General features: G+C 38.7%; 1 protein-coding gene across 1 annotated transcript; it reads left to right on the top strand.

Annotated features, from left to right (window-relative positions):
• Nucleotides 1-10,391: 10,391 nt before the first annotated feature.
• gclm (glutamate-cysteine ligase, modifier subunit) lies at nt 10,392-24,615 on the top strand. Its single transcript, XM_023273474.3, has 7 exons — nt 10,392-10,743; nt 15,064-15,126; nt 17,180-17,264; nt 19,828-19,884; nt 19,985-20,187; nt 21,467-21,581; nt 22,984-24,615. The coding sequence occupies exons 1-7, from the start codon at nt 10,615-10,617 to the stop codon at nt 23,151-23,153; spliced, it is 822 nt and encodes a 273-aa protein (XP_023129242.1). The 5' UTR covers nt 10,392-10,614; the 3' UTR covers nt 23,154-24,615.
• The last annotated feature ends 1,336 nt before the right edge of the window (nt 24,616-25,951 follow it).

Raw genomic sequence — 25,951 nt, 5'->3', positions numbered from 1 at the left:
TTTTGACTGTTTAATTTGAGTGATGTGGTAGCAGACTTTGGAATTCATCTTATTCAAAGTGGGAATTTTCTCATTATATTGAAGGAATAAGGATGAAGGAACTCAGCAGCTGCTAAATTTGTTTGATTTATAAAAAGTAGAATTTGTTCAACCAACACAACGTCTATATGCTTTCAGAAAGCGGGTAAATATTTGTGCAGTCTAACTAAAATAGCTGTCATAGTTCTGGTGAGAAACTCATCCATTCTCTTCTTACTTACTAAATAATCAAACAGGCCAAAAATGTTTCAAAATTGATTTTTTTTCTCAAGTTTTTACAAGAGTTTTGTGGTGACTTCACGACCAAGGAACTTTCTCATCTTAAACTACAGTTTTTATCATGACTCCAGTGGAAGTCATCATTAAGCATGCAGTGGTAACACCAGGGAGTTGGAACAGAAATGTCTGAAGCTGATTCATCCCTGAAAGGTCACTGCAAAAGATGCTGTAAAGATAGCAGAGTCTTCCACATAAAGACTCAGCTAATCTGGTGTTACTAAATCGATCCAGATGCACAACACCCCTCCAAAGTTGGTTTATCCTGTGGCTTGTTGTACATCTTGTATTGGTTACCCTCATCAATCCGCCTTACAGCTGCAACCGTTTACATACCAGCGGTGCTTCAAGCCTTATTCCTAAAAAGTGAAGAGTGTTCTGTCCATCATGATATATATACTTCACAGTCCATTGTGTGCCTTGAGATGGCCTTTTGTGCTGTTAATCATATGTGGGAAATTCTACATCTCTCGTTTTCCTGCACACAACCTGTAAATTTACTGCAATGTTGCATCTGTTATAATCATTCACAGTGGTGCTCTGACTGGTAAATGAATCATTCGACTGAAGAGGAGAAGATATTTGTGTTTCTGTTGTTCAGCTGGTGGTGATTCAACCTCTGAACAACTAATCCATGAGAATTTGTGGAAAAAGGCAAACAACAGTAAAGAATGCCTGAGAAATATTAAAGGAACCATTAATGAAATCTTCCAAACAATCCCAAGATCTTGCTCTTAAGATATTTACTGGGGTTATGCCCCTTTGTCATCTTTTCCAAGCATTCCATGTTGGTATTTGGTTTGGCATCTATTAGTGGGGTTAGTCCCTGTCATTCCAGATACAGTTGTTTCCACTTGTAAAGACCATATGTGTCATGGCAGTCTTGAGTTTTAAATAAACTGCTATAACTTGGAAACACAAGCATCTTTGTCACAAAAACAATCAAGAATTTTGGTTAATTCATAGATATTCTTCTAGAAATATGACAAAATCTGCTGGGTCAAAAATATACATAGTGAGTCTTCATTTGAGCATAAAAAACAATGACTCATCAGATCACAGATATAAAATGAATTCCAACTTCTTGACCTGTCAGTGGAAGATGTGAATCCAAACACACATTGTGAGTCAGATTGTGTCTTCTGGATAGAATGACATAATGTGGAGTTGACAGTAAATATTGACAAGGAAGAGAGGCTCTATGGAGAAAAAAGTTCTTCCTCTAGAAGCAGAACCTTAAAGCTCCACTCAAGTTTGCTGCTGATCACATAGACAAAGAAAAGGCCTTCTGGAGGAAAGTTCTGTGGTCAGATGGAACAAAAACTGAGCAATTTGGCCACAATGACCAGAAACATGCTTGGAGGTGAAAAGGTGAGGACTTTAACTAACCCTATCAAGCATGGTGGTGGCAGTATCATGATCTCAGGTTAATTTGAAGTAAATGGAATGACGAAGAAGAAGGATTATATCCACTTTCTTCAGGAAAACCTAAAATCATCATCCAGAAGGTTGGGTCTTGTATGTAGTTGGATGCTCGAACAAGAGAATGACCCCAAACGCATCAAAAGTGATAAAGAAATGGATAAATCAGATTAGAATTAAGGTTTTAATCGACTGAAAGTTCTGACTTAAACCTCATTTAGAACATGTGGACTGTGATTAAGAAAAACTTCTGTGTAAAAAAGACAACTAATCTCGTTAAACTGCACCAATTCTGTCAAAAAGAGTCAGAATCAGAATCAGAATCAGAATCAGAATGAGTTTTATTGCCATTGTTCATGAGGTTCACAAACGAGGAATTTGACTCGGTGCAATGCTGCTACATTAAACATTTAACAAATAGTAGAGATAAAAATAAAGATAAAAATAAAGATAAAGATAAAGTAAATACTATAATAAAAGCTAACAGCTACTATAATAAAAACTAACAACTAAGTACACTGTACAACAAAAAAGTGACTAAGTGAATAAAGTGACCAGTAGCAGCAGGTGGTGGGGGCCACCACGTAGTGCAAATATTGTAGTGCAAAAAACAGTGGTAATTGTTGATGAGTCGGTGCTGAGCTGCTGAACATAGGCACGTGTGTGTGAGGTAGAGTCATCTAGTGTTCATCAGTTTGATGGCAGAGGGGAAGAAGCTGTTCATGTAGCGGGAGGTTCTGGTCCGGATGGACCTTAGTCTCCTGCCTGAGGGGAGGGGGGTGAACAGTCTGTGTCCAGGGTGAGAGGGGTCGGCAATGATCCGACCTGCACGCCTCCGGGTCCTCGAGACGTACAGATCCTGCATAGATGGAAGTCTGCAGCCGATCACCTTCTCAGCAGTGCGCACAATGCGCTGCAGTCTGAATCTGTCCCTGATGGTGGCTCCAGCGTACCACACAGTGATGGAGGAGGTGAGGATGGACTCGATGATGGCCGTGTAGAACTGCACCAACATCTTGGTGGGCAGCTTGAGTTTCCTCAGCTGCCGCAGGAAGAACATCCTCTGCTGGGCCTTCTTGAGGAGGGAACTGATGGTCAGCTCCCACTTGAGGTTCCGGGTGATGGTGGTGCCCAGGAAGCGGAAGGAGTCCACGGTGGAGATGGGAGAGTCAGTGAGGGTGAGGGGGGGTGGTGGGGCTGTGACTTTCCTAAAGTCCACGATCATCTCCACTGTCTTCTGGGCGTTCAGGTCCAGGTTGTTGTGGCTGCACCAGGACACCAGCCGGGCCACCTCCCTCCTGTAGAAGGACTCATCACCGTCTGAGATGAGCCCGATGAGGGTGGTGTCATCTGCGAACTTCAGCAGCTTCACAGACTGGTGGCTGGAGGTGCAGCAGTTGGTGTACAGGGAGAAGAGCAGGGGGGAAAGTACACAGCCCTGGGGGGAACCGATGCTGATGCTCACCGAGTCCGAGACAGTCTTCCCCAGCCGCACGTGTTGCCTACGGTCCGTCAGGAAGTCGATGATCCACCTGCAGAGGGAGTCGGGCACGTTGAGCTGGGACAGCTTGTCCTGGAGCAGAGCAGGGCGGATGGTGTTGAAAGCAGAGCTGAAGTCCACAAACAGGATCCTGGCGTAGGTTCCTGGGGAGTCCAGATGCTGCAGGATGGAGTGGAGGGCCAGGTTGACTGCGTCGTCCACAGACCTGTTGGCTCTGTAGGCGAACTGCAGTGGGTCCAGGAGAGGGGTGGTGATGGTCTTGAGGTGGGACAGGACCAGGCGCTCAAAGGACTTCATGACTACAGAGGTGAGCGCCACAGGTCTGTAGTCGTTGAGTCCTGTGATCCGTGGCTTCTTGGGGACGGGGACAATGGTAGAAGATTTGAAGCAGGCCGGCACGTGGCATGACGCCAGAGAGGTGTTAAAAATGTCCGTGAAGACAGGAGCCAGCTCCTCCGCGCAGTGTCTCAGAGTGGAGGGAGAAACACCATCAGGACCTGGGGCCTTGCGCGGGTTCAGTCTGCTGAATTGTCTGTGCACATCCTGCTTACAGAGGGAAAAGGCATGGGGGGATGTGGGGGGGACTGCCTTTGATGAAGTGACAGTGGCAGCAGTGGAGGTGCTGGGGGGAGGGGAGGTGCTGGGCACAGCTGACGAGGTGTCAAAGCGGGCGTAGTGCTGGGACAGTTTCTGACAAAGGGCTTTGTCGTCCTGTCCTTTAGGAGCCTGAGGCCGGTAGTTGGTGATCTGCCTCAGTCCTCTCCACACAGAAGCAGAGTCATTAGCAGTGAACTGCTGCTGGAGTCTCTCTGAATACACAGTCTTAGCTCTCCTCAGCTCCCTGCTAAAACGGTATTTAGCCTCCTTGTAGCAGTCTCTGTCTCCGCTCCTGAACGCTGCTTCTTTCTCCTTCCTAATCTGTCTGAGTCTGGGTGTGAACCACGGCTTGTCATTGGCATAACTCACCCTGGTGCGCGTTGGCAGAATGCGCTCCTCACAAAAGTGGATGTATGAGGTCACAGTGTCCGTGTACTCGTCCAGATTGTCTGTGGCTCATTTAAACACGTCCCAGTCAGTTGTCTCCAAGCATGTGCGCAGCTCCTCCACAGCCTCACCAGTCCACTTCTTTGCTTTGCTCACAACAGGCTTTGTGAGCTTCAGTCTCTGTGTGTAAGTGGGGATGAGGTGGACCATCACGTGGTCTGACAGTCCCAGTGCAGCGCGGGGAATCGCGCGAAAAGCGTCCTTCACTGTAGTGTAACAGTGATCCAGCGTGTTCTCCTCTCTGGTGGGGCATTTAATAAACTGTTTATACTTGGGTAGTTCGTGGCTCAGGTTCGCCTGGTTAAAGTCGCCAAGTACAATAACCAGGGAGTCCGGAAGGGCCCCCTCCACTTGTTGAATCTGATCCGCCAGAGCGCGTTGAGCCTCACGCACGTCTGCCTGTGGCGGGATGTAAACTGCGGCCAGAACAAAGGAGGAAAACTCTCGTGGGGAGTAAAAGGGCTTGCAGTGAATGAAGAGATATTCCAGAGCAGGAGAACAGTGTTTTGAGATCACAGTCACATCCGTGCACCAGCTGTTGTTGATGTAGAAGCACACTCCTCCACCTTTGCTTTTCCCCGAGAGCGCATCGCGGTCGCCTCGCAGCAGCTGAAACCCCTCGAGTTGGAGCGCGCTGTCCGGTGTGCTCCCGTTGAACCACGTCTCCGTGAAGCACAGGACACACGAGGAGGAGAAGTCTTTGTTCTTCATCAGCAAAAGCAGCTCGTCCACCTTATTGCAGAGTGAGTTGGCGTTGGTCAGGAAGATCCCAGGTAAAGCCGTGCGCGAGCCTCTCCGCCGAAGTCGTGCAAGCACACCCGCTCTCTTCCCTCTCCTTCGTCTTCTCACTCTTTTGACTAAAAAGTGAACCAAATCGGCAGCGGAAGCTAAAAAAACTGGAAGTAGGTCCGTGGGGGTGATAGTCCTGATGTTCAGTAGCTCCTCGCGAGTGTAAGGGCAGGCGGACACACAATTTACGCACAAAAACAGACAAAACAAGGCGCAGCGAAACACCAAGGCGGCCGCTCGGGGCGCCATCTAATACATCTAATGTGGTCAAAGATTCAACCAGAAGCTTATGGACGGGAACCAAAAACTGCTAATTGAGGTGAAAATGGCCCAAGGACATTTAACCGAATATTGGAATTGCTGTTTGTCAATTTTTTGACCCAGTAGATTTTGTCATGTTTCCAGAAGACCTATTTTTAAATCTATGAAAGAACCGAAATGCATGATTGTTTTCTGTTTCAATGGTTCTGTCATAGAAAATGAAAAGTTGTAGCAATAGATTTGTGGCATTTTAAGATTGAAAAAATGTTAAAAGTAGCTGAATAGGATGTGTAAATCAGATTTTAGTACAAACAATGATAAGGCTAATATAACCTAATGTGTCGGCCGAATTTATGTGTACACTAATTAATCCTGTGAAAACTGCAACCCAACGGAAGCCCATGGAGCCCATATAAGGTGATAAAACCGGATTGCAAGCCCTCTCTTCATCTGCACTCGTGAGTTGAAACCAAGGTGACACTAAGCTAAGCAGAAATAATGTCAACCGAGCAGAAATGAAAAACAGGAAGTGGTTAAACTTTTGATACGATTGCATCATACACATCCTGATTGGGTCTTAGGACGGCGGGTTGTGGCTTTCCAGAACAAAAGAGAAGTGTTTAGGAGAAGTTTGCAGGTATATAAGACGATGTAACGCTTTGTGCAGTCAGTTAAAATCTCAAGACTGTGTTCATGTTAGTTCTTACAGCCTCTGTGTTGAATAAACATGATTTGCATCAGACTCTGAAGACGGCTTGAAGACTCTTCCTTGAAAAATTTTTGACTCTAACTTTTGATCCAGCATTGATTTTTGACTACATGTTTGACAAAGCTGCCCGATCATCACTGGCATTTAGCAGGCAGACTGAGTGACAACAGACTGGAAACCTGACTGCCATGATATACACTACAGTACAAAAAGTTTGGAGTCATCCAGACAATTTCATGTTTTCCAGTAAAACTCCTACTTTTATCCATGTGCTAACATAATTGCACAAGGGTTTTCTAATCATCAATTAGCCTTTCAACACCATTAGCTAACACAATGTAGCATTAGAACACAGGAGTGATGGTTGCTGGAAATGTTCCTCTGTACCTCTATGGAGATATTCCATTAAAAATCAGTTGTTTCCAGCTAAAATAGTCATTTACCACATTAACTATGTCTACACTGGATTTATCATTCATTTAATGCTATCTTCATTAGAAAAACACTGCTTTTCATTCAAAAATAAGGACATTTCTAAGTGAGCCCAAACTTTTGAACGGTAGTATACATGGTTTTACAAGTATATGTGATCTTTTCACGGCTGCAGCGGTGTTGCTGTGTCATTTTGTTCAGTTTATTTAATTGTTATCATGCCCCGACACTGAGCTTATGTAAAATGTTTTGGCCAACTGTTGAGAATTTTACATGTTTTCTGACCTGCAAATTTTTATCGTCTGAAAGATACCCATATCACCTTCAGCACGTCCAGAAATAAAACTACCACAGCCATGAGCTTTGGTGACGACATACACAAACTGTTAACAGCACATTCAAATTAATGAATGGCTCCAGCAGTGGACACATTTTTAATTATTGGACCTTGAAAATTGAAAAACAAGTGTAAAACTGTTGTCACGAGGGTGATTTTGGTGCCCCAGAATGTTCCTGTAAGTGTGTATATGTGGAAGTATTCACATTTCCTACTAAAAATACAGACTTTGGTTGAACATTTTACCATTTTTTTATTCTTCTACCATCAATAGAATTTGATGTGCGGCAAGTATGACACACATCAAATAAATTACAGTTCTTTGCTATTTTGACAAAATGGTGATATTTAGGTGTCATGGCACTGAGCTCTGTCTGAAGTGACCTTGAAGTCGACAAAGCTTATAGTTATGGCTGACTGGGTGACCCTGACGGGGTGAGCTGGTGTTTTCATTTGCACAACTGACTTCCCCTCTTGACGTCCCTTTAGTTTGCCCCTAGTTATGCTGCTATAGGCCTAGGCTGCTGGGGAACCTCTCTTGATGCACTGAGCCCTTCTCTAACTACCTATGTATTTACTATATATACCATTATTGCATTACATTCACTCTGTTTCTTTCTGTGTCCTTTCTCCGAGTGTCCCTGGTCCCAGAGCTGGATGCTGGATGCTTCAGATGTGTGGCTGTGTTTTATGGTCCTTGTGTCCCACCCCCCACCTCTCTATCTCTACCTCTACACCTCTATCTCTACCCCTCTACCTCTTCTCCTCTACCTCTATCCCTCTATCTGTATCCCTCTATCTCTACCTCTCTACCTCTTCTGTCCCTCTCAACCCGTCTGGCCAGCAGCAGATGGGTTCCCCCACATTAGAGCCGGGTTCTGCTCGAGGTTTTTTTGTAATCTGTAATTTTTGTAATCTGTTGTAATCTGTAATTGGCGCTATATAAATAAAATTGAATTGAATTTAATTTAATTGAATTGAATTGAAGTAACCTCCTCTGTGATTTAGGTGTTGTTATAGTTTGCTGTTGTGTGGTGCATCTAAACCAAGAAGCTTTTAGAAAAACAACTGCTCCACCTCAGTGTAGGAACCTCTTCAGAACATGTTCACCAGTCACCTCAAGTGCAAAATGTTATTAATAATTTATATTTGTATTTAATATGAGGTGCTTTTGTTGTTTTCCAAACTTTCTGGTGATACAGTTCAAGTGTGAAATATTTTGTTGCACTAAATGTACACGGCAGCATGTAAATACCTCGGAGATGCTCAAACTTCCAAATTCCTGGAAAAAAATCCAGAGAGGACATGAACTCAGTGAAAAGTGTTTCTTTCTACACAGTTTAAAAAAGCACAAGTGCCTCTTGATACTCTCTGCACTCGTGGTCATTTCTGATCACTTTCAAATGAAACATAAACAGTGAGCAGTGCTGTAAATCTGTCCAAACAAGCTCCAAAAGCACTGCAGGCAGGTCTATGTGTCAAAACTGTAAGACAAGAATGTTTGATAGACTCCTGTTTAATACGATTTATTGCCAAAAGTGTTATATCATTACTACACACAAATGTGATTGTGGAACATCTCCTTCCAGATCCACAGGCTTTAACATGTTCCTATAAAAGCCTTCGCTCTCTGTGAGATTTGAAGTCGTGACTGCAGGGATTTCCTGTCATTCGGCAAGAACATTAATGAGATCAGGCAGTTAGGCTGGGTGAGAGGGTTTGGCTCGCTGTCAGAAGTACATGGAAGCAGGGTCAGGACTCTGAGCAGCCAAATTGAATTCTTCCTCCAAAACTGGGAACAACCTTCTTTCAGTGACCTCTGCTTTGTGCTCAAGGGCACCGTCATCTCGAAAGGGAAACGGGACTCTCCAGACTATTAAAAACCTATGCTCTTGTTCTTGTATATAAATGGACTTGTTTCCCATATCTAAGCTAAAAATGTGTCTCAATCCAATATTAGAAAGATATGTAAGACCTCAGACACATTGACTCAAAATGAGAAAATCTTGCAATGTGACTTTAAAAAGATCAAGCTGCTGTAAAGGTTTACAGCATGAATGGAACAAAAAAATGACACAAACGTGACACAAAATGACAAAAGCCACATAGAAAATGATACAAATGAGACACAAAATATCACAAACAAGACAAAAATAGACATAAAAGAGACACAAATCATCAAAAAACAGACAAAAAATTACACAAACGATATCCAAAATGGGCTGCACAGTGGCGTAGTGGTTAGCACTTTCGCCTTGCAGCAAGAAGGTCCCTGGTTCGCGTCCTGGCTTTCCCGGGATCTTTCTGCATGGAGTTTGCATGTTCTCCCTGTGCATGCGTGGGTTCTCTCCGGGTACTCCGGCTTCCTCCCACAGTCCAAAAATATGCTGAGGTTAATTGATCATTCTAAATTGCCCGTAGGTGTGAATGTGAGAGTGATTGTTTGTCTCTGTATGTAGCCCTGTGACAGACTGGTGACCTGTCTAGGGTGTCCCCTGCCTTCACCTGAGTCAGCTGGGATAGGCTCCAGCCCCCCCATGACCCTAGTGAGGATTAAGCGGTGTATAGATAATGGATGGATGGATGGATGGATATCCAAAATGACAAAAACAAAGACAAAATGTCTAAAGCAAGACACAAATACCAGATGAAATAACACAAAATAACACAAAAACGAGACACAAAGTGACACAAAACAGACACGACAAGATGCCGATGAGACACAAAATAACCTAAAAGAGACACAGAGACACCCTGGAAACCTGCCGGACTACTTTCGCCGCGACCAGAACCGGACCAGAACTCGGCTCACGGGACACTGTCGGGGGTAAGACAGTGAGAGTGTACGTTACTAATGATAGGGATGCCATAGAGATTCATGTCAAAAATCCCGAACTATCCCTTTAAATAAAGCATTATCCATATAGTTTAGAATGTTAAAGGAAAGCGTTAATATGATTAAATGTATTAATTACAGTGTTATACATGTAGTTTAGAATATTATTTAATGTATTATTTACAGTATCATACATATAGCTTATAATATTATTAAATGTATTAATTACAGTATTATTTAATATATTATTTACAGTATCATACATATCGCTTATAATATTATTAAATGTATTAATTACAGTATTATTTAATGTATTATTTACAGTATCATACATATAGTTTGTAATATTATTAAATGTATTAATTACAGTGTTATACATGTAGTTTAGAATATTATTTAATTTATTATTTACAGTATCATGCATACAGTTTATAATATTAAATATACTAATTGCTGTATGATTTAATGTATTATTTACAGTATCATGCATACAGTTTAGAATATTATTAAATATACTAATTGCAGTATTATTTAATGTATTATTTACAGTATTCTAACAGTCAGACTAGGCTCCTGGTTTTACCGAAGAGCTTTGGCTCCACCTTAGCGGTCTTCCAGGGGATCTACCAGAACCAGAGTCCGCTCCAGTGATCCGGTCCAGGGTTGAGCCGATCCTAGCTCCGTGTTATCCGGAGCAGGGTTTCCAGCCCACTCCTCCCTGTGGGCGGCACCGACCGGCTTACCTCCGTAACAGCCACTGGGCAACAACCGGAGCAGCAGGTCGGTGAGTGGGGACTGCAAGTCATCCTGACTCCGTCATTTTATCTCCAGCAGCAGCAGCAGCAGCAGTACCAGCAGCGGCCGGGCTCACCTGCTGTCCTCCGGCCTCTCTTCTCCCGTCCCGGACCCTCCGATACCCGCACCAAAACACTGTTCAGCAACTTGTTAGCTTAGCCGCCGAGCAGCACATGGATCCCCAAAACAGCACCGAGGCGAAGCAGCTGCTGAACCACGCCAAGACTCTCCGACTGCACACCGGGAACCTGGTGAACCGGAGCCGCCTGAAGAAGAAGTGTCCCGGGTCAACGAGCGAGGAGGTGAGGCGGCGGTGTCCCGGGGTGACCGTTAGCATGTTAGCTTAGCCTGCTGTTAGCGGAACATTGAACCAGCTACTGGTACCTGGGAGCGGTGTTCACTGAAAACACGGCCTGAGGAGGCTACAAAAACCCGTAACTATGGAGAAAAACTTGACAAGAATGTTTAGAAGTTAATATTTCATGCTTCATTCGTCCATATTTATACAGCTGTTTGGGTCTAAAGTGTAGTAGCTTCGTTGTAAAGTTCTGTCCTGCACCTGAGTTTATTTTGAGGAGTTACCTGGTAGTAAAATGAGATGAATGATTGTTTTCAACTGTAACAGATCGTACAGGTGACATGACTCACCTGCACGCCTAAACAGGTGATGAAAACCATGTAATTAACCCTCGAGCTGTCCTATGGGTCAAAATTGACCCGTTTTAAAGTTTGAAAATGTGGGGGAAAAAAATCACAGTGAAACTTCTGATGTCCACATTTTCAGCATTTTATGGAAATTTTTGAACATTTTTTGGTGGGAAAAAAATGTTTCTGAAGAACATTCACAAAAAATCAACCAAAATCCAGCGAATTTCGCGGGATTGTGGTTGATTTTTTTGGTGAATGTTCTTAAAGAAAATATCAGAAGTTTTACTGATATATATGGAATCACTTTAGATATTTTTAGGATGTTTTTGGAAGATTTTTACTTATTTTTTTGAAAATATTTACTCTTGTAAATTTCTTGTATTTTCTTGCCAAATTTGGGGGCTGTTTTTAAAAATAAAACTTTTAAGGGAAACTTTAAGAAATTACTGGAATTTTCTTCCTGAAGGTTTTGCAAATTTTCAGAAATTTGGGGAATTTTCTTTGCTGAATTTTTGGATTTTTTTTCAGACAAAGAAACAATATGTTTTGGTGCCTGTAAATGAGGACAACAGGAGGGTTAAGAAATGGCAAAGGCAGCAAATTAAGATGTAGATTGTTATTTTTATTTGTATTATTTTATTTAACTTGATATCAGAATGCAGTTCCTGAGCCATAAAGCTGTTTCAGTATCAGAGATTGTTTACAAAAGGTCCCATCGGAATAATTTAAATTGTTATTGTTATTGGTTTACTTATTTTACTTAACTTTTGCAATAATTCCTCTATCTCTATGCTATTAAAAAACATAGTAAATCCACATCCCTTAGAAGACAGTGCGGTTTATAATTTGATGGTGTCTCATGTGGTAATCACATGTTTTAAATTGCCTATATTGCACCATAAATAATGAACTGAAGCTGTTCAATATTAAAGTGCAATATACATTAGAAAAATCTCAATTAGATACCATTTACCGGTGGCGGTTTTTAGAAATACCAACAAGACAGGAGTCAAAATGTGATTAAATTGATATAATTGGCCAGATATCAGTAGTATATTTAATGCTGCAGCTACTGATACTGGTGTATTTTTGTAATACTAAAATAATGTTCTGTGTCCATGACAGTTTGTCAAAACCTAAAAAAATCCTCTTCAGATGGTTTGTTTTGACCGACCAACAGTCTAAAACACAAAAATATTGAATTTAAAATGGTACAAAAGTGATAAAAACAGAAAAAAAACTCACATTAGAGTAGCCGGAACTAGTTATTATTAGCGACAGATTTTCTTTCTTTTGTGTGACTCACCGTTTATTTTGGCTCCAGTTCACTGATAAGCAGAGGTGTGGCAGCTCTTTAGTCGGAAGCGTTGATGATGTGTTTTTTTTTTGTTGTTGTTTTTAGCTCAGCGTCAGTTGTTTCTAGAATGAAAACCTCACCAGTAGTTTTCCTGTGAAGCATGATTGTAATCCCTCACAAGTTGGTTTTCTATTTTTTAATCGCTGTAAACAATTTACTTTTTTTTTTTTGACTAATCAGCTAATAAGTTAATATAGAAATGATTCAGCAAATTAATTATGGATAAAAAATCATCAGTCGTAACAGCAATACGAAGAAGACAGTACTATTACAATTAATAATGCACTGTAATCTATTAAAATGACTATATTTTAGTGCTGCAGCTGCTGATAATGGTGTATTTTTGAATAATAGACTGTTCAGTTTTATTCATACTTTCTCAAAGCCTAAATAGTGCCTCATCATGATGCTTGTTTAGTCTCAATAACAGTCTAAAATACATTCATTAACAATGATATAAAAGTGAGAAAAAGAGGAAAATCTCACATTCAAGAAGCTGAAACTAGTGATTGTTTGGTATTTTGTTTCATAAATTAACTGATCTGGTAACAAAGCAGGTGCTAGATTTTCTTTAAGTATTTATTTCAGAAAAGAAAAATCTAAATTCTCTTCATTCCAGTTTCCTAAATTCATATATTTCTGTTTTCTTTCCTCCTCTGTGGCAGTAAACTGAATGTCTTTAGATTGTGGACAAAGCAAGACATTTGAGGAAGTTAGTCTGAGCTTTGGGAAACACTGATTGACACATTTCACACTTTATTTTGACATGTTGTGAACCCAATGTTAACCAACTGATTGAGAAAGTAATATGAAAATTATTGTAAATTGCAGCCCTACTGACATCATGCCACAGAATATTTAGTATATGATGCAGAAACATGTTTTACAAAGTTATTGAACATGTCCTCCTGCAACATTATGACCATTTTTGCAGCTACTTTGAATTTTTGTTCGTATTTCGCCGCCTGGTTGAGACATCAGAATCGAGGTTTGTTAGCTGAATGTTCAGTCCTGTTTAAACCTCTGTCTGTCCTCCGATTCACATCTTCCTGTTTCAGCTTGTTCCACATTTTCTGCTGCCGTCGACACTCACAAACATGTCTCGCTCATTCATGCGCTCCTCAGACAACTGCTGCAGCTGTCGAACACACCCTTTGTAGACAGACGGGAGGCGTATTTTAAAATAAACCATTCATTGGTCCTTGAACCCGGCTTATCTCCTGTCCTTATCCCACACTACGACTGACCTTTTGCAAAGTTGGTCCGACTGGTTTTTAGAGTAGAATAGAATAGAATATCCTTTATTCGTCCCACAAGGGGAAATTTGCAATGTCACAGCAGCTAATGTGACAGTAAGAAAAATCAACACATCTATAAATTAAAGACATAAGATATATATACTGCACTGCAAAAACTTAAAATCTTACCAAGTCTATTTGTCATATTTTTAGTCAAAATGTCTCATCTCACTTGATTTAAGATAAATTCACTGAACAAGAGACATTTCAGCAGATGGAGGGACTTGTTTTAAGATAATGCATCTTAAATATCTTGTTAAGTCAAACAATCTTGAAATTATCTTGTTTTGAGTTGAATTTTACAAGAAAATTCAAAATAAGTTTAACCCTCGTGTCGTCCTGCAGGTCAAATTGACCCGTTCTAAAGTTTGAAAATGTGGGAAAAAAAAAAAAAATTCATAGTGAAACTTCTGATGTCCACATTTTCAACATTTTTGGGAAATTTTTGAACATTTTGTGGTGAAAAAAATAAATGTTAAAAATGTTTCCTAAGAACATTTACAAAAAAAATCAACCAAAATCCAGTGAATTTTGCTAGATTTTCGTTGATTTTTTGTGAATGTTCTTAAATAAACTATTAGAAGTTTAACTGATATATGTATGGAATCAATTTAGATATTTTTAGGATTTTTCTGCAAGATTTTTACTCATTTTTTGAAATTATTTACAAGAATTTTGTTGCCAAATATGGGGATTTAAAAAAAAATAAAAAATAAATAAACTTTTCGGGGAAACTTTTAAGGAATTATTGGAATTTTCTTCCTGAAGGTTTTGCAAATTTTCAGAAAGTTGGGGATTTTTTTTTTGCTGGTTTTTGGATTTTTTTCAGACAAGGAAACAATATTTTTTGGTGCCCATAAATGAAGACAACAGGAGAGTTAATACATCTCAAATTAGGAGGTTACATGAAAGCAAAAATGTATTTTTGAGTGAAAAACTATTTTTTTTTTTTAGCGTATCTGGCTCATTTTAAGCCACCTAAGCTTGACAATCCTGGTAAAATAGAGCTTAAAATAAGTTTTCCCAGCTAATTTTAAGATCTCGGTATTCTAAATATATCTTATTTCCAGAAATCTTACCAAGACATTTTTCACTTGTTCTATTGGCAGATTTTTTCACTTATTTCAAGGTGAAAGTTCCCTGAAATAAGTGTTTTTTGCTTGTTTTGAGAGGGGCATTTTTTCCACTTATCACACTTGGTGACTTAGATTTTCTGGTTGTTGGTGTGGAGTGTGATGCCGGATTGCAGCTCAGTTTTAGGGTTTCTTGAGGACAAATTGTGGATGTTCGTGTAACTTTGTCTCTGCTTGATTTTCCAGCTTCGAGACTGCATTCAGGCGACGCTGAGCGACTGGTTTTCCACGAACAAAGTGTCATCCAAGGTGAGGGAGCGTCCACAGTTTTCATACAATTCAACAGTTTATCCCGCGTTTCCTCACTCGGTGGTATTTTGTATTGACTTTGGTCAGAGCGTCAGCATGTGAAACATCGGACTGTTGGATTCCAGTGTTCGGGGGAGTAGAATAACTGCAACGATGGGCAGCAAAGCGCCTCTGGGCTCAGTGAAAAGAATCTGTCACGATGAATGTTCATCCAACGCTGCTTGCCAAAGGCGTCATTCCAAATGTGCATCTGTCTGTTCTCTCAGAGGGGTGGGTGGAGGGTAAAAAAACCCATCTGTTGAGGAGGTTTTAAAGGCCTGTTAACTGCAAAATGATTTCTAGAAAGCGGTTTATATGTTTCAGCTGAAGTATTGTGGTCTGAAGATGCTGAAATTGGACGTTCAAAAGTCTGCAGGAGTTGTTGTGAAGCACCGTTCCTGCTGGACCGACTCCTGATCCGGCTGTTTTGTTAGGCTCAGCTAATCTGCCTCAGCTCTTATCACCACGCCCACCGGACTCAAATAGACAAAGAGCTGCAGTTGAGGGTCTGAAATACTTGCAGACACAAAGCTCATGAGATGCACCCGCTGCAGGGATGTGGTTAAAACCCCACGCTCGAGTCGTGGTTTCAGGTTGTGCTTTATGTAGAACACAAGCTGACTTCCATGTTCCTGTCACACAACACTCATCAAGTACAGTTGTCAGCTGCACTTTGAAAATCCATTCTTCATTCAACCCTTATTTTAAACACGAAGGTTTGGAGGTCTCATTTAAAATGGAGCTGTCATGAAAATCAACAAATGTAGAAAAATAGAACTCAACTAGTGATATTTTCTTAACAGTTCTTGTCTAAACACACCCAAGAAATAAGTTTTTTTTAATAACAGAAGAGAAGGGAAATAACAGTGAAAATTTCAGGCTTTTATCTTTAATTTAACCTCAAATTTCAAAGTGCTAAAAAAAATACCATGCTGAAAGTAGGTTGATGAGCAAACTATATATCTGGAAAAGTTTTCAACATACCAAGCTAAAATTTCACAAATATATGTATAAATATCCATATTTTAGGCTATAAAAAATTCAGGCGGATTGACGATGGTAGAGCAGAAATTTGTCATTTATTCAACCCCCTTTTTTTTTTAAATACCAAAATTTGGATGCTTCATTTGCAATGTAGCTAAATAAGAAAATAAAAGATGTTGGCACACAAATGAGAAACTTGGTTAACAATAACAAATACAATTACAAATTAATTTTTATTTAGCAGAAAAATATAAAAAGGCAAAGTTAGCAAAACAGGAAACCATGAATTACAGCATTTAAACATGTTGGAAATAACTAAAAACAAGTGCAGTTGAAGGTAAAATAAAATGAAATTTAAAACCTGGATTGCCCAAAAGATTAAAATGCTTCATATTGCTCTGCAGGTTCTTCCAGGCTGCAAGTGCATGATAAGATAAACTAGATTTTCAAAGGTCTGTAAAAACCGCCGGCATCTGCAGCTCAATCAGTCTGAGTGTGTAAATGAAGAACTGACATCACAAGGCAACAAAACAATAGCCTTATAAATAAATAAAAGCCCACTGAAGCCCTGCATACACTCAGTTAAAAATGTTGCACTTTTTTGCCATTTTCAAGGGTTCATAATTAAAACTTTAGTGTCTTCTGAAGCCATTTCCTTCTAGGAACTATTCTGTCCATGTCCTCACCAAATTTCATAGATGTGAGAGTTCTATTTCTGGAGATATTAACCCCTTTCATGATGCTTTTTTAGAGATGAAAATACAAAAATTTGCAGGTCTGAAAACTCTAATTCACAATATTCAGTTGAAAGTTAGTTCTGTGTCCCAAATATCGAATAAGCAAATTTTAAACAGAATCTGAGACAGTGCAGCAGCATATTTTCCAAATTCTGTCTGACACGAAGTGACTCGACTGACAAAAAAACACTTGGAATAAACAGACAGATGAGGAACGTCATGCTTTTACATGTCTGCAAATAGCTTCAGTCCTGTGGTCTGTAGTTAATGTGTGTGTGTTTTTAATCTCGTAGGAGCTGCCAGAGACGCTGGACTGCTTCCTCTCTGAGGCAACAGATGCTATCACACCTGAAGAGAGGGAGGAGGTGAAGGTTTCAGGTCAGTGCTGGTTTTGTTGTGCTGGATTGTACAAACAGGAAGAGTAATCGAGATTCCTGGGAAAAAATGCCTCCCTTAAGGGCGCCATCCAAAACCACTCCTCCAAAACCGATGAGTGCTGCTGGAGGACTAGACCTGCAGATCCAAACCTATTTCTGCAGAGACAGACAGTTTTGGTTTTCAGGTCCATTATAAATACCTCATATCTAAAAAAACACAAAGATGTTATGTCACTCATCTGCAAAACTACCTGCTCAAAGCCAGCTTAACTAAGACAAATACCATCAAATGACACTTGTTTGAATGCAATATTATGACACAATAGTTGTGTGCGTACTGCATGAAAAAGCACTAATTTGTACTTAAAGTAATTTTGAATGCAGCAGGAGCTGGTGCAGGTATGTTGTTAGACAGGTACGTTATCCAGTCATCTTATACAGACTTGATGCCCTGATTGGACAGTCCTTTTACAGGCCCGTGATTTGTCACTGATAACACATGTTTTTCTTTCAATCAGAGCACTTGATTTATTGATTGCTGTTAGAATATAAAGAGATTTTCAACAAACACAGCAAAAATACTTCTGGAATACACTGTAGCTTTAAATCTCCAAAGCGACACAGAAGATGAAATTCTGCTTCTCTAAAATGCTTTTAATGTGCACAGGTGATGTTCAGAGATGCTTGTCATGTGTTTCTTTTCTTTTATATGTGTTTGTTTTGTAATACATTTGTCCATGAGCAAGTTTTGTCTGGTTCACTTCATTTCTGAGAGCAAATTCAAGAACCTAAGAGAAATCCAGCTGCGTCTTTGTGAGGATTACCACAATCTGGATGACTAAGAATCTACACAGACATATTAATAAATGGTGTTACGATACAAGCAAACACATGCTTGCATTAATCAGAATACTTCTTAGCTTTTCTTTTATTAAACAAGTTGTTGAGACACGTCTGGTTAGAAAAAAACACAGGTTTTAATAAAAACATGTCAGGATTTCCATTTATTCGCCTCGCCTGTTTCTAAAACCCCTTAGAAAGTTGTTTGTAAAGAAAATCCCTGAACTCAGAGGCTGACAGATTGATCAGAGCATCTCCAATCAATCCATGTCACCTCAGTGAAGGTGGTTGTTTGACCATCTCAGAATCTGTTGAGACTTTGTAGGAATCATTTTTGGCATCTGAAACTGACGTCTGCCTATCTTTAAAGCTGAAATTCCAACATTTTCATGATTTTTCACCCAATGGACATTTTCAGTTAATCTATCGCATGTTGGAACTTGAATAAGCTGCCACTTTCAGATGTCCAGATCTCTTGACTTATACGTCTTAGAGCCCTTACATTTTCAGGAGATGTCCAGAAGTTTCTGATGAATGGAGAGAATGCAGCAAATTCTGGCAGGCAAGCCTCAGTTTTGAGCTGAAGACCTCTCAGATTCAAGATTTGTTCAAAAATTGCAAATAAGGCCAATTTTCAAAAGTCTATCTAATATGTAGGATCTATTTCATCTGTGTTACTGTGAGAATAATGTCTGAATGCTATTATGCTTAGAAAGCTTTCATGTGTTTGTAGAAATGGGAGTTACGGCCAATCAAAGGTGACAGAGGTTTAAAAAAAGCAATTAATATCCAAAATGCCAGATGGACATCTTGAATCATGGTTAGGTTGGTGAAATTTGGGATAATAAGACATGGAAGTATCTTCTACTGGTGTGCAAAGATTCAACATCCTTCCTTGTCTTCATGGCCTGATCCTAGTTTGATTTTCTCGTAGACTTCTGTACAATCAGACTTGTTTTTGCCAGAAGAAGATTCACCCCCTGCTGGCAGAAAGCAAGAATGCAGTTTTAATGCATGTGTGTAAAACAAGAAATAGATGAAGTATTTGAGCATAAAGACAGTATGGAAGTATGTTGAAACTCTCCTTTCAAGTAGATGATACTTTCATCTCTTATCATCCCAAATTTCATCAACGTACCCATGAATCAAGATGTCTATCTGGCTGTTTGGAAAATAACTACTTTTTTTTAACCTGTAACATCTTTGATTGGCCATAACTCCCATTTCTACAAACAAATGAAAACTTTCTAAGCACAGGTAATTTCATGAAGATAATATTCTCACAGAAACATTGATCAAATAGATCACATGTATTAGAGATAGATTAAACATCTCCTGAAAATCTGAAGACTCTAGAACGTTTACTTCAAGAGATTTGGATGTCTGAAAGTGGCATCTCATTCGAGAGATTTATTGAAAATGTCCATTGGATGAAAAATTATGAAAATGCTTGAACTTCAGTTTAAAAAATGGGCAGATGTCAAAGATGATTCCTACAAAGTTTCAACAGATTCTGAGAGGGTCAAACACCTGACTTCTACTAATCTCATTGAGTTGACATGGATTGACCCAATTCATGACTGACTAAAGGGAGAATAAAAGTAGTAGGAAATACTAACTACTACTAAATACTACGTAGTACTAAGGGTTTAAACCTACCAGACTCAACAAAATAGCTACAGCATGTTGGGGATGATGCGTTTATCGTTGCCTTGTTTCCACAGTCAAGTTGTTCCTGTGTGAGTCGGGTCAGTCGTCCATCAGAGATGCAGTGGAGATGGGTGAGTTTTCGGCCTCGTTAAAACTGACTCATGTCTCTCTCAAACCTTAGAAATCCAAACTCTTTTCTGTGATTTGACCTCGTTCGTCTCTGATGTCCAGCCTGCCAGACGCTGGCGGTGTCTCAGCTGGACTCGGTGATCATAGCGCCCCCTGGCCCTCTGGAGGGTGACTGCCAGAGTCTGGCTCACCTGCAGCCAGCCTGGGAGCAGCTGGAGGCTCTGGTCAGGAGTCAAAAGATCGCAGCCATCGGAACCTCTGACCTGGACAAAGATCTGCTGGAGCAGCTCTACAACTGGGCTCAGGTCAGTGGGAAGGTTGTGTAGGTTTATCTAAAATCATCAGAGGCCTTCTGCTCGGCCACCTCTGATTTGCTTGAATTTTTTTTCAAATCAAACTGAAGATATTTAAAATGGTATCTGTGAAATTTTAGAAAGATGTATCAAATAATAAAAAGAAAAAGCCTCTCAACCCACTTTCAGCACATTTTTCCACACTTACAAATTTGAGGCTGTTTGAACAAAAGTATCTCAGGAACTGTTCAAAATAAAAGCCTGAAATTTTCACCGTTTTTTCTCATCATGTCGTTGATTCAGAAGCTGCAATATTTGGCAAGTAGATCAAACATTCCCTGATTATAGGTGAGTTGAAAAATCACGAAAAGTCCCATCTTTGAGCACATTTTAGTGATAAACTGATAACACAGAAGTGATATTTTCTGAACCATATGTAGCTTCATGTCACAATAATACAAAACAAAACGTATAGAATACTTTTAATATGACATATTTATTTAAAAAAAAAGAAAAAAAGGTATTTTTGTTGGACTTTCATAACTGATAACTGAGCAGGCGTGACAAGTTATACCAAAACAAGAACTTGCTGTGGAGATTTGAACTTCTCAGTAAACACCTTATAGTCAGGATCGTTGTTTCCTGGTTTTCTTTTAATGTGAACAAAATCCTTTTTCTGCAGCAGAAGAGACATACAAGATATCAGAGTGAGTCTGTCCAGTGAGGCAGGCTGACAAAACTTATAGTTTCACTCAAAAAGAAACTCAGTTTCACGACCTTCAGTACTTTTCCCCCCAAAAACAAGTCCCAGTACTTTTCCACTTTTATCATGTGACACAGCAAGGCTTCTAATACAATGAAGCATTAGCTCTAATACAATGACCACTACAAACTAAAATAATAAACTGAATACTGCCATATCATTAATTAGAAGAATTAAAGGCATGATGAGAAATATCGGTGAACATTTAAGGCTTTTATCTTTAACAGTTCTTTAGATGTTGTCGTTCAAACAGCCTCAAGTTTATTGTGCTCAAAGTGGATTTTTTTTTTCAAGGTAAAATTTCACAAGTCCATTTAGAAATATCCATACGTTATGCTCTAAAAAAAAAATCAGAGATTGTCGAGCAGAAATTCTTCCAAAAATGTGATGATTTTAGATTTTAATTTGAGTCATCTGAGACGTTGAACTCTGATTGCAGCTTTAAACACAATGAAGTATAATGAGCTGTGAGCAGAGCACCACTGACACACCTGGCAGTCCCTGAGGTTAACTCTCCTGTGTGTCCAGGTGAAGCCCAGCAGTAACCAGGTAAATCTGGCCTCCTGCTGCGTGATGCCTCCAGACCTGACAGCCTTCGCTAAAGAGTTCGATATCCAGCTGCTCACACACAACGATGCCAAAGGTGAGGTCGCTTTCTCTTTACTGTTGGTCAGGAGGGTTTGTTTGATTTTTTTATTTTTATTTATAGTCCAGGTTTGTGTTTTGTTTAGCATGAAGAAAGTGATGATGTTTGTGGGTTTTAAAACAGACTCCATTTGTTCCCACTCAAGTTCTCTGTTTTTAGCAAATACAGTAAAAAACCCAAAGCCAACAGAGAGAACTGAACATTTTCTGTGCAGCTAAAGCTTGAAAACAGTTTATCTTTGTCTTTATTGTGAACACAGTAGTTTATTTTTAGTCAGTCCAATGTTCTGAAGAAACTCTTAATTCTGAGAAAGAAGTGTTTGTTTTTCCAGACAGGTTCCAGTAAATCCTAAAGATCTTGGTTATACTGTAAACATATCCAGTGTCATATCTGTGTATCATGAATTGGCTTTTTTAAAAAACAAAACATGTTTAATAATAATCAAAAAAGAACAGCAATAAAAGCATCTTTATCAAAGAGCAAAACACTGAAAAAGACAAATAACAGAAATGACAAAGATTTTTTTTAATAAAGGAACCGTAAAACATTTAAAAAGTCAAAGCAAAGAAATTATTTCTGTTAGAAAAGCCACACTATATATTTTTAATGTGTTTAATATTGTTTTGTGTAATTTATCTTTTATTGCTGCTAATAGAGTGACAATAAAAACTTATTCTATTCTAAACAAAAACAAAAGACAGTAAGACATCCTTTTTAGGAAGAGCAACAGCGAAACATTAAAAATGATGCTGACATTTTTTTTAAAAAGCAACAATGAAATATTGAAAAAATAAAACATTTTTTTAAATAGCAATCTGCCGTAAAATAAGAAAAAATGAACAAATACAATAAAATTTTTGAAAAGCCAGGCATTGTAAAAACAAGACAACAATAAAACATGTATAAAGGCAATTTAACAAGAAAATAACTCATTTTTTAAAAAGCAACAATAACTGAATATACTGAAAACACAAAAACTAAAAACTACCAAATGTCTGATCTGTACTGTAAACATTTAATGTTGTCAGATATCTTTATATTATGAACTGACTTTATTAAAATCATTAAACATATGTTTTCTACAACGTTGGTGTTTAGTCTTTAAAAGCTGGATAAACATTTGATAATGAGACAGATTTTTATTCAAATATCTCCTAATAGATTTACTCTCCAGTCCTGTTTGAGTTCCAGTTTTTTAGGAAATGACTTAACCTTTATACAAATGGAAAATATACATTTATGGCCTATCTTGTAAAGAATGAATTACTGCCTTGAGTGGGAATAATTAGGATTAAAACACAATGAATCTTGACTGCCCAGTTTAACTAGTGTAAGCTGCATGTCTTGATGTTTTTTTTGTGAGTTTTAAACTGCTCCTTCCCGTCGTTATCTTCTCCAGAGCTGATGTCGGCGGCCACATTCCAGGAGGCGGTTCAGGAAGGAGCTCAGGACCTGAGCATCGCCGACTGGAGGCTGGAGTGGGTCCTGCGTTACTCCATCATCGTCAAGAGCAGAGGCATCATCAAGTCAAAGGGCTACCTGGTCAGCGCGAGGAAGGCGAGCCCCTAGCAGCAGCAGCAGCTGCAGATAGACACACGGGGATGAAGCCATTTTCCTGTTTCCATTCTCACACACAACATGAACCCCGGACGCTGCCAATCACCACGAGTCCTGAAGTCATTGTTTTATCTGACAGAAAAAAGTTGCATCTTCCTCATCTGTCATCTGTTTTCTTTAACAGATGCAGGTATTCAGAGATTTAAAACCAGGAAGGTGAACTTAGACTGACAGTGAGATTCCCAGACCTCGCTATGACCAGTTCACTGACAGATCAGAATGATGGAGAACCGCCATGTGAAGTGCCTCTCATCAATCGCTCCTCCTCTTCTCATGCCTGCTTTATCTATTTGTTGGTGTGATTCAAGCTTTAAATCAGTCCGGGTGAAGGCAGAAATGTTTGGTTTGTCGTAGAGAATTCCACTTTGAACAGAGAAATGGAAACTCCTCTTTTCATTGGGGGGAAAAAGTCAGATTTTATTCACTCGATTTAGATTTTCCCGCTCTGTGTGTGTGTGTGTGAGTGTGTATACGTCATATACATTCCTTAATTGAGAAAAACGATGCACTACTTCAAACGCAGATATATTTGTCATGTTTATTGTGTGATACAGATTGAATTCACCACTCTGTGAGTTTATTTTTGTCATGAAATGTTTACCCCCCGTGTGCTCATGAGATTAATCCGAGGGAGAGTACAGCACTGTTTGGAGATGGACGTACCTGGCAGGCTGACGTCTTCGCCTCGTATTCGTTATTAAAAAGCACTGGAATCTCCACATTCAGAGATGTGAAGAAATTGTTCATTCTGAGGACGAAATTTGTATTTATGAGTCCTGGTTGTTTTTCCAGACAGGGTCCAGTAAATCCTAAACTTCTCAGTTGTACTGTAAGCATATTCAGTGTTGTCAGATGTCTGTATATCCTGGATTGGCTTCATTAAAAGCATGTTTTTACCATCAACACTGGTGTTAAAAGAAGACAGGGTAAACACGGGCGAGTGTGACTGACTTTGATGTGGTAACTGAAAAGAAAAAAACATTAAAATTTAAAAGATAAAACTATATCTGAAATGGATGTACTGAGTTTAAAGTTATTTTCTCCTGCAGAATGTTTGATGCTCACTTAAAATTGAATTAAATGAATTAGAAGTGGGCCTTTTAATGCTACCTAAAGCTCTGTGCTGATAGGAAAGAAGTTATTTTAATAGTTTAGAATATTATTTGTGTTTGTTGTGAATTTTGAGGTTTAGCTTTATAGTTGAGTGTCGAGGTCTGATCAGCCTATTAAAGGGATTTTGGGTGCAAAAAATTGACTGGTTCTCCTGCTGCCTCACTTAAAAATGAACCTGACAGTCAGTTTCCCATCATAGACTGTATAAGAAACATTTAAATATGCATTTTAAAAATATGTATGCTTAATTATGTTATTACTGAAGCAATCTATGGTTCCCATTAAAGCCTCTGCAACCAGACCTCCTGTGTTGAAACGGTTAATAAGTCTTAATTTGTAATATTTTGATTAAACACAGCTTTATTTAGGAATATACTCCTTTTGATGACAGTATAAACTAAAAAGATCCTAAATCTAGAGTACGATAAGGATCTACTGTTAGCTGTAACGTTCTATTTTAGTGGTTCTTTTGTAACTAATTAAATGACCTTTAGTACAGATGGATGAACCTGTAGCGTACTTCTGCACATACATATTTCACTGTTTTCACATTTTTAAATGTCTTTCAATAAAAAAAACCCAAAACGAGTTGATACAGTGGTAAGCGTGAACTAGTGAGAAATTAAAAACATTCCATTCACATGTACAAGTTGTGTACTCTGTAGTGGCATTTCCGTCAGTGTTTTAATAGCTGCCTACTTTTACGTAACCACCACTGACGTCTATATTAAGCCTAACAAATGGATTATTATTATTTATTATTATTATTATTATTATTATTATTATTATTATTAATAATAATAATAATAATAATAATAATAATAATAATAATAATAATAATAATAATAATAATAATCATAATCATAATAATAATAATAATAATAATAATAATAATAATAATAATTATAATAATAGTAATAATAATAAACATTTCTATAGTAGCTTTAAAAAATGTAGTGCTTTACAAAAATAGAGCAGCAATGAAATGTTGAAAAAGACATTAAAATATCTGAAAAGAAGCTTGAAAAAAAGACCAAGCACCAGAAAAGACAGCAACATTTAAAAGCAACAGTAATAAAACAACACTTTAAGAAAAAAAGCAACAACAAACAAGTAAAGAAGACAATAAAACCTAAGGGAAGATTAATATTCCTGAAATTGTTAAACATTAAAAAGATAAAAAGTCAACAAAGTATCAGACAAGACATTTTTAAAATTACAATAAAACATTAAAAACTAAAACAGCAAAGAAATCTTAAACACAACGAAACACTTTAAAAGACACGAACATCAACAGATGGAAATAAAAGTAACAATAAAACATTTAACAAAGGCAGCAAGACAACAAAATGTCAACAAAAATACAATAAGACATTCTTTTAAAGTTACAATAAATCATTAAAAATACTAAAGCAACAGAAAAGACAAAACAAAAAAACAAACAACTAAACACAGAGACACAAACATACAACGAGGGAAAAAGGAACAATAAAACATAAAAAAGTAAAAACAGAAAAGACAGAAAGTATTTTTAAAAAGCAACTAAACGCTTAAGACACAAACATCGAAAAAGGAAAACAATGAACAATAAAACATTGAACAAAGCAGCAAGCGAATAAAACAATACAATGGTAAAA

This window comes from Amphiprion ocellaris, chromosome 2, assembly GCF_022539595.1.
Source record: "Amphiprion ocellaris isolate individual 3 ecotype Okinawa chromosome 2, ASM2253959v1, whole genome shotgun sequence".
NCBI lineage: Eukaryota > Metazoa > Chordata > Actinopteri > Pomacentridae > Amphiprion > Amphiprion ocellaris.
Note: the sequence above shows the minus strand (reverse complement) of the source record. Positions and strands in the feature narration are given on the sequence as shown.

Excerpts from the sequence above, each read along its gene's own strand:
- gclm (XM_023273474.3), top strand. The coding sequence starts at position 10,615 with ATGGATCCCCAAAACAGCACCGAGGCGAAGCAGCTGCTGAACCACGCC. Across the intron at positions 17,265-19,827 it reads GGAGGAGGTGAAGGTTTCAG|TCAAGTTGTTCCTGTGTGAG; the intron begins GTCAGTGCTGGT and ends TTGTTTCCACAG. Across the intron at positions 21,582-22,983 it reads CACACACAACGATGCCAAAG|AGCTGATGTCGGCGGCCACA; the intron begins GTGAGGTCGCTT and ends TATCTTCTCCAG.